The 10,000-nt window shown below is 39.1% G+C and overlaps 2 protein-coding genes across 2 annotated transcripts in view; both read right to left on the bottom strand.

Annotated features, from left to right (window-relative positions):
* The window catches only part of cd247 (CD247 molecule), a 15,919-nt gene extending 8,068 nt beyond the window's left edge, over positions 1 to 7,851 (bottom strand). Inside the window, exon 1 of the mRNA XM_080053285.1 lies at positions 7,706 to 7,851. Coding sequence (XP_079909411.1) covers positions 7,706 to 7,766 — 61 coding nt within the window. The 5' untranslated portion in view covers positions 7,767 to 7,851. The remainder of the gene's footprint in view (positions 1 to 7,705) is intronic.
* Positions 7,852 to 9,499: 1,648 nt separating this feature from the next.
* creg1 (cellular repressor of E1A-stimulated genes 1) overlaps positions 9,500 to 10,000 on the bottom strand; it is a 7,097-nt gene continuing 6,596 nt past the window's right edge. The window contains exon 4 of the mRNA XM_080052770.1: positions 9,500 to 10,000. This exon is cut by the window's right edge and continues 1,334 nt beyond it. The gene's annotated coding sequence lies outside the window, so the exon portion shown is untranslated.

The raw sequence follows: 10,000 nt of genomic DNA on the forward strand, positions 1-10,000 counted from the left end.
CTATAAATACACTATCTATCGATCTTCTATTTGTGTGTGTGTGTGTGTGTGTGTGTGTGTGTGTGTGTGTGTGTGTGTGTGTGTGTGTGTGTGTGTGTGTGTGTGTGTGTGTGTGTGTGTGTGTGTGTGTGTGTGTGTGTGTGTGACTGTAACCTCCCTTCTCTAACCACAGAATATTTATCTTCGTTGCTATAGCGATATAACCACGGCGCTGCTTCCTGTCGTGAGGGGCAGCTCACTGTTTGTGGTCAATTAATGTTCTTCTTTAGAACACACACACACACACACACACACACACACACGCTCGCTCGCTCGCTCGCTCGCTCGCTCACTCACTCACTCACTCACTCACTCACTCACTCACTCACTCACTCACTCACTCACTCACTCACTCACTCACTCACTCACTCACTCACTCACTCACTCACTCACTCACTCACTCACTCACTCACTCACTCACTCACTCACTCACTCACTCACTCACTCACTCACTCACTCACTCACTCACTCACTCACTCACTCACTCACTCTCACACACACATTCACTCACTCACTCACTCACTCACTCACTCAATCACACACTCACTCACTCACTCACTCACTCACTCACTCACTCACTCACTCACTCACTCACTCACTCACTCACTCACTCACTCACTCACTCACTCACTCACACACTCACTCACTCACTCACTCACTCACTCACTCACTCACTCACTCACTCACTCACTCACTCACTCACTCACTCACCAGACAGACAGACAGACAGACAGACAGACAGACAGACAGACAGACAGACAGACAGACAGACAGACAGACAGACACACACACACACACACACACAAACACACAGACACCCACCCAGTACATTTCACACAGTCACAGTCATGTTAGTAAGGCGACGTTAAAAAGTGTTGAAATGAATATGCTCTAAATAAGGACTTGAAAGTTTTTAATTTCACCGACTGCAACATTTACGAAGGTCTTACATTGTATAAACTTGTAGAGGGCGCTATAGTGGATAGAGCGCGTACCATATTGGCTCCGGCCTTCGTTGCAGTGGTCGCGGGTTCAAATCCGACCCGTGGACCTTTACTGCAGGTCATCCCCCCCCCCCCCCCTCTCTCTCTCTCTCTCTCTCTGTGTCTCTCTCTCTCTCTCTCTCTCTCTCTCTCTGTCTCCCATTTTCAACTCTGTACTGTCTAATAAAGCTTTAAAATGGCAAAAAAAAAAATACTCAGCCTAGGCTCTGTAATCTGGCATGTTTCTAGCAACGGTATAGGCGTTTTGTTTACATACCAGTTTACAGAGCCTAGGCTGTGAGTTAACACTGGATTTTATTTTCAGTTTACACAGTGTACGGACAGGTAGCAGGTTGAAAATGAAAAAAAAAAAAATGTTGAGATAATGTCCGTTAAAGATGGTTGTATAGGAGAAATATAAAGACGCAAACAGACAAGGTTTAGTCAAATAAACACCTGAATGTACATGTTGGACCTTTTGATTTATACTAGTATGAAAGAAGACATGTTATGGAAGATAAATAGACAGACAGACAGACAGACAGACAGACAGACAGACAGACAGACAGACGGTATGAAAGAAGACATGTTATGGAAGATAAATAGACAGGAATCTATAAACTGACCAGAGCTTTTAAAGAAAATGTTTTGCTGTTTTTCTTAATCGTCCTCATAATAAAACGTAAAGCTTGATTCTTAGTTTAAAATGTTACGATCATTTAAAGGGGCATTGTGTAACATTATCAAGAAAGTTCTAGAATGCAACGCTCCCTGGGCAACCCCACCCCTTTAGAATAATAACAGAAGCTACAGTGGCCTTCAAGGACAAGAACAATTCTAAATTCTAAACAATGCACCTGATGACATCCCAAAAACATGGATGCCTCCAGAAGACTTGCCTGCTCAATGTACAAAATGTAATATTAATATTTGTAATTCTCCGCTCAGGAGGATAATTCAGATTATTGGCAGAGGTGATGTTACACCAATGAGGACATATTTATGAATGAGGATATTGATTTTAGCTAATAAATTACTTAAAATGTTACACAGTGTCCCTTTAATTAAGTTTGTTTCAGCTGTAAAGATGTTTTATAAGGTTTTGATCATGTTTCTTGAGTCAGTCAGTTGAGATACTGCGGCTGCTAACGCCGGTAGTGTTTCTGCTTTATCTCATGTAAAGGCAAGGCAAGTTTATTTCTATAGCACAATTCAGACACAAGGCCACTCAAAGTGCTTTACAGGGGCAAGATTAGAATACATAAAACACATAATAAAACATTTAAAAGCGAATAAAATAAGCAAATAAAATAAAATAAAATAAAATAAAGCTCTCGTAACACTGCACTATAGGGGAACACTTAAGGGTGCATTAATCAACTGATAGTTAATGCTTAGAAAATGCCTTAACTGCCATTTACTAACCGTTAATAACTGCTTAATTTATGATTGACTAAGCATTAACTAACTTTTTATAGACACACAGACAGACAGACAGACAGAGACACACAGACAGACAGACAGACAGAGACACACACACACACACACACACAAACACACACACACACACACTGTTAATTAATGCACCCGTATTGTAAAGTGTTCACTTGATAATCCCTTCATTAGATAGTGGACATTTGCAAAAAAAAAAAATATTTTTCATTTTTTTTCTTCAGTTTTAGAAACATTAACATAGAGTCATAATCAGTTTTTCCTGCTATGTTCTATTTCTGCAGCATTAGGTTTATAGTTTATACAAAATGTAACAAGTAGAGATTGCCCTCGTAACACGGCAGTAGGGCAACACCTGATGATTATTAGAATAGATAGTGGACATTCGCAATTTATTTTTTATTTTTTTATTCTTAAATTAACTTAATTCTTAATTCTTAATTCTTATTTAAATTTGACATCATAATAATTTTTTCCTGCTATTTTCTATGTTTTACAGCGGTAGGATAAACAATGTAACAAGTTGAGATTGAAATACAATTCCACCTTAAACTATTACTGTTTTTAGGATGGTACACGATAGAAAATATTCAGAGACCAGTCTGGATTTTTCTTCAATCTTCATCTCTACTTTACTTCATGGAAATGCTCTTTAATGAGAATATTTTTAATTGTGAATTTGGTAGAAATGTTGTCAGTAGTTTGTAGAATAAAACCAAAATGTTCATTCTACTCAAACATATGCCTCTAAATAGTAAAACAAGAGACACTGAACATTTGGAGTGGTCTCTTCATTTTTTGCGGAGCTGTATTTAATTATTTTAAACGGTGATCAGTCGGTGAATGAGCTTGTATGTTTGAGCTTCAGTGGCGTAGGTTGTGTTTATAGAGAGGTTGAGAGAAACTAATTTATTTATTGAATTCAAGAATTGTGCATTTGCTTTCTGGCTTGAGGGGAAACTATTTCAGATATCTTCAAATAGAATAAAACCAAATCCACAAATCTCTTTTAAGATATCGCGAATGATATCGCAGCAAATACGCTCACTCCTCAGACTGACGGCTTTCGTTTAGCACATGTCCACAATGCAAAGGCTATGAGTAGTTTATATTAAGTTATCTTTTTATTATTTTTTGACCATATTTTGATTTCTTAACCCTTGAATTTTGTATGAATAATCTAATGGTAAATGGACTCCACTTATAAAGCTCTTTTCCCTGGTTTTTCACAGACTCAAAGCGCTTTACATTGTTTTGTACACATTCACCCATTCACACACACACATTCATACACCGATAGCAGCAGCTACTAATAATTGTGTATTTTACATTCTGACAGACAGACAGACAGACAGACAGGCAGACAGACAGACAGACAGACAGACAGACAGACAGACAGACAGACAGACAGACAGACAGACAGACAGACAGACAGACAGACAGACAGACAGACAGACAGGCAGGCAGACAGACAGACAGACAGACAGACAGACAGACAGACAGACAGGCAGGTTTCTGACGGTCATGAAAATCCTGGAAAAGAAAAAACAGTTTTCCAGGAATTGGAATGAATTGAATGTTTTGGAAACGTTTTGAATTTAAACAAATTTTCTCTAGTGTGTAAAAAAAAAAATCATAAAAATTCCAAAAACATGTCTTAACGATATGTGACATTGTTCCTTTAATTCCTATTGATTAAAACTTACTCACTATCCACCAGAAAGCCTGGGACGTGTGTGTTTAATAATGTTTGGCTTTTAAATTAAAAATATAACACCTTTCTCAAGAGAAGCGCAGTAGAAAAACTAGTCTATAGTCCTGACGCAGGCCTTAGTGTGGGTCGTAGCCGCTCGGCTTTGTGTTTTTATAAAATGTGATATGTCCATAGTACCATTAAAGGCCTTTTTAAGTGATGCTTGGCTGTATGTGAGTGTGCCTGGAGTCAGCCCTGGGTTTAGTATTGAGCTGTGTATGGTAAAACAGACAGACCTACTTTGAGATGTAATAAGGTTATGGAAAGTGGATAAAATATCATGGAATAGTTTTTTAAATATATTGGATGAAAAATGTGAGGGAACCGTGAATATATCTTATGAATCATGTGAAGAGTTTCCTCGTCAGTTAAAGGCCTACTTCACCGGTTTGAATATGAAGGTGTATTGAATTCTGAGATCCATGTAGTATAAATGTGCAAAAGAAATTGAAATTGGTTCATCCTAGCCTGAGAAAAGGCAGAAAGAGCGTTTTTTTAACCCTATATTAATCTTACTGTGACATCACAGTAAGATAAATATAGGGTTAAAAAAAAAACCTTACTTTGTAAATATTACTGTGATTTCTCCTACTGTGACATCACAGTAATATTTACAAAGTAATTTTTTTTAACCCTATATTTATCTTACTGTGATGTCACAGTAAGATTAATATAGGGTTAAAAAAACACTCTTTCTGCCTTTTCTCAGGCTAGGATGAACCGATTTTTTTTTTTTTTTTGCACATTTATACTACATAGGACCTCAGAATTCAATACACCTTCATATTCCAACTGGTGAAGTAGGCCTTTAACGTGATTATTTTAAATGTTGCTGCAAAAATCTATTAAAAATATTTTGGTTAGGGCTGAAGAGATGAAAAAAAAAAAAATCCCAGAGCTCATGAATTTAACTGACAAATTAAATGTAAATCTGTTATATGTTATAAAACGCATCGACGGACACAAGTATGAAAACCAAGTGTTTAAACATCTCGCCTCGAATCACAGACACACTCTGTCACTGCGCCGTTTATAAAGAGGAAGTCATCAATCACACATTCAACTTAAAGCTACAGTGAGTAACTTTTTCATATAACTGAGTGTCTGTTACATTCAAGCCGTCACCAAACGAGTTGACACAACGTTGATTAAGCCTATTATCAGCTCCACAAAACTCTCTCTGTATTTCTCAGTATGGCAGCGTTTACAAACTGGTGTCCCCCCTCCTCAACACCCCCCCTGACACTGGTGCAGGAGCTCAGAAAAATCCCAAGAAGAAATGTTTCAGTTGTTGATTCTACTGCTAAGAAAAAACCTGGACGTACAGCAGAAGGTATAAAATCCATGTGCCATCACTGAAGGCTTTACCTCATGTAGATGCACCGACAGTGTTGTTGGAATTACTCAGAATTCCTCATGGGGGGTGGGGGGGGAGGTGGGAGGGACAATTTACGCACTATAGCTTTTATAAAAGGCAATAACACCAATGATTCCACAAAGGTGACAGCACATGCTATGCCATCGGTAGCTAATAGATCTGGGCCTAATTGGGTTTTTGTGCCAATCAATGAACTACATTTAAGCACAAAATGTTGAAATAAGATATAAGGTGGAGTCAGTGATTCTTGAGAACGTTTGTTTACACACCAGTTTACAGAGTCTAGGCTTTGTATAAACACCAGACTGTTTTGTTCAGCACACACAGTACAGACAGGTAGCGGATCATGAGGAGATATTCACACAGTACAGACAGGTAGTGGATCATGAGGAGATATTCACACAGTACAGACAGGTAGAGGATCATGAGGAGATATTCACACAGTACAGACAGGTAGTGGATCATGAGGAGATATTCACACAGTACAGACAGGTAGTGGATCATGAGGAGATATTCACACAGTACAGACAGGTAGCGGATCATGAGGAGATATTCACACAGTACAGACAGGTAGTGGATCATGAGGAGATATTCACACAGTACAGACAGGTAGCGGATCATGAGGAGATATTCACACAGTACAGACAGGTAGCGGATCATGAGGAGATATTCACTGATTTAGACTAAAGTGATTCTGACACATTCTCTAGAATCACTGACTGCATCTTTTAACAAACTAAAACGTTTCCAGTTACTAGAAGTTCTTGTTTTGATGGTTGAACATTCAGATAATCTCTGACGCCGTCGTTTGTGGATTTCTTAGTAAAATGTTTGGGTTTCAAGTCTTACTCAACGAAGAACATCTATTTAAGACCTCTAAAAGCTCATGGAACTCATTAAAAACTGCCTAGATGGGGCGCCCTTAGCTCAGTTGGTAGGGCGTCCCCCCCCCATGGGCCTCGGCCAGCAGCAGACCCGGGTTCGATTCCAGCCCGCGGTCGTTCTCTGCATGTCACTCCCCTCTCTGCCCCATTTCAACTCTGTCTCTACACTATCAATAAAGCAGAAAAATGCCAAAAAAATATCTTCAAAAAAACTGCCTAGAATATCTGTAAATAGAGATTTTTGTTTTCTTTGCGCTGGAAAATTCAACTGCTATCAATGAAAGACGACTGTTGAGGACACGATTCGTATCTGAACTGTTGATTCATTTTGTCGTTATTTGTACAAACTACATTTAAAATAACAGAAGTCTGAAACATTAATTAACCAAACGTTTACAGCAGTTCTTGTTTGCTGTGTTGAGCATTCAGATTTTTATTTTAAGCCTTCGTTTTATGGATTTCTGAGTTAAATGTTTGGCTTTCATGTCTTACTCAACGAAGAAGATCTATTTAAGACTTCTAAAAGCTCATGAAACAAGCATTCTAGCATTCAGAAAGCCTTCGTTTGTGGATTTAGGAGTTAAAAGGTTGGTCTTCAAGTCTTAATAAGCAAATAAAAACTATTATTATTATACAAAACTATTATAAAGGTCATGTAACTTGATGAATGTGGTATTTCTTGTTCTAATGAAGCAGTTCAAACTATCTCTCCGTAGCGGGCGCCGACAATAGTGGCAGAAAAAAACCAACAAAACCATTTTCACCGGCAAATAAAATGTGTTTCAAACCTCTAACCCCTCATGTAACTCCTCATTAATCTGACATTTCTTTTTTCCAATCAAGTATTCTAAACTATCGGCCGTTTTAAAACTTCAAAAGGCTAAAGTAATACATTTCCAGTCACTTGTAATTCCTCGTTTGAGTGTTGTAGATGTCATGAACTCTTTGAGGCCTTTGTCGGTGTGAGATACTGTTGGTTAACCCTCTGAGGTCTACGGGCATTTTCTCCGATTTTTACATACTTCTATAAATGCCTATTTTAAACGTGCAAGAAGATAAGTTATACCAAAGTGTTTTATATGGAAATGTTCAGAACACATTAGGCCTTTGTTTTCTGAGGTCTACTTGTGTCCTAGACCATTGTGTGTATAAATACTTGGCTTAAATGCTGAAAAATGACTTGCGATTTTTAGTTAAAGTTATGGTTGATTCTTACCGGCCGGTGTGAACATGGCAGTGAGGACCAGCAGAGCAGAAATCCTCATCCGAACTTCCATCTCTAGAAGCTGAAAGATTTGAAATTTAAAAACTAAAACCTTTTTCTTTGTTTGAAAAGGTCTTTCAGAGCGAGCGGAACGTCGAGTGTGTTTCTCTGAGTCTGAAGCAGGAAGTGGTGAAGGGCTGCTGACAGGTGACACACATTCATCTCACACACTGAAAGAGAGAGACACACACTGAGAGAGAGAGACACACACACACACACACTGAAAGAGAGACACACACACACACACACACACTGAGAGAGAGAGAGAGAGACACACACACACACACACACACACACACACACACACACACACTGAGAGAGAGAGAGAGACACACACACACACACACACACACACACACTGAGAGAGAGAGAGAGAGACACACACACACACACACACACACACACACTGAGAGAGAGAGAGAGACACACACTGAAAGAGAGACACACACACACACACACATACTGAAAGAGAGACACACACACACTGAAAGAGAGACACACACACACACACATACTGAAAGAGAGACACACACACACACACACACTGAAAGAGAGAGACACACACACACACACACACACACACACACTGAAAGAGAGACACACACACTGAGAGAGAGAGACACACACACACACACACACACACACACACACACACACACACACTGAGAGAGAGAGAGACACACACACACTGAGAGAGAGACGCACACACTGAAAGAGAGAGAGACACACACACACACACACTGAGAGAGACACACACACACACACACACACACACACACGCTGAGAGAGAGAAAGACACACACTGAGAGAGAGAGAGACACACACTGAAAGAGACACACACACTGAGAGAGAGAGAGAGAGAGACACACACACACACACTGAGAGAGACACACACACTGAGATACACACACTGAAAGAGAGACACACACACACTGAGACTAAGATACAAACTCTCACACACACACACACATAAAAATATATACAGAGACACACTCACAGGCGCACTACACACACACACACACACACACACACACGATAACTCACACAGACGCTCATCTTCACACAGCTGTCACATTTAGGTCAGCACTCCGCAGCAGCAGTACAGTCACAATGACAAAATGATAATAATACAAAATGTATTCTTGTCTATGTGCTGTTATGCACTTCGAACAGGTTTTCATTTACGAGGGCAAAACAGGAGGGCGCCCTTAGCTCAGTTGGTACACAGTAAATTTTGAAGTGTTAAAATAACACTAAAAGAGTTAAATTTAACACCATTTCCGAGTGTATTTGGTCCCACTCAGAATTGGAGTTAAATTAACTCTTTTCAAAGTGTTAAAATTTTAGAGTTAAATTAACTCAAAATAGAGTTAAAAGTACACTGTATAGTGTTATTTAAAGCCTTATAGAGTACTTTCTACACCCCGTCTTTTAACTACCGAAATTGACACCAACACTAGGAGGCATTCTACTCCAGCTGTTGTTATATTAACTCAGATAGAGTTAATGGAGTTTGACACTGCATATTTAACACTGGGGAATTTACTGTGTAGGGCGTCCCCCCCATGGGCCTCGGCCAGCAGCGGACCCGGGTTTGATTCCAGCCCGCGGTCGTTCTCTGCATGTCACTCCCCTCTCTGCCCCATTTCAACTCTGTCTCTACACTATCAATAAAGCATAAAAATGCCCAAAAAAAATATTAAAACAGGTTTCAATTTAATAGATAAAACACAATTTATTTTTTTAACAAACTTTATTCATACAAATCATCTGTAAATATTTGATTCAAAAAATAAATGTTCACATCAAAGTCTTTAAAGCTGGGGTATATGATTTCTGATTGGTCAAAATTAACATGAGCTGTACACTTTGACCAATCAGAGCGAGGCTCCGATTCTCTGTTCTTATTGGCTGTTGGGACTGTCCATTCACTTTGGCACGACTTTGTTGGTGTAGAGCGTGTCAGGGAGGGACCATAGGGGAGGGACCAAAGAGAACAAGTGGAGCGGTTGAGGTATTTGGATTCGAATCTCTATCCCAACTGCCATTTTCTCCCCAAATCCTCCACCCCAGCTTTAATTAAATCAAAAGCATGAATATATAAGAGGCAAATATCCCGTTAACACACTGAATTCAACTTTAGAAAGTTATTGATACGGTGTTGCATTATTTTTTGCATAATTTTTCCATTTTCTGTTCAAATTTCCCAAATGAACGATTATCTTAAACTGAACTAAACGAGGTTGT

This window comes from Ammodytes marinus (assembly GCF_949987685.1).
Source record: "Ammodytes marinus genome assembly, chromosome: 24".
NCBI lineage: Eukaryota > Metazoa > Chordata > Actinopteri > Uranoscopiformes > Ammodytidae > Ammodytes > Ammodytes marinus.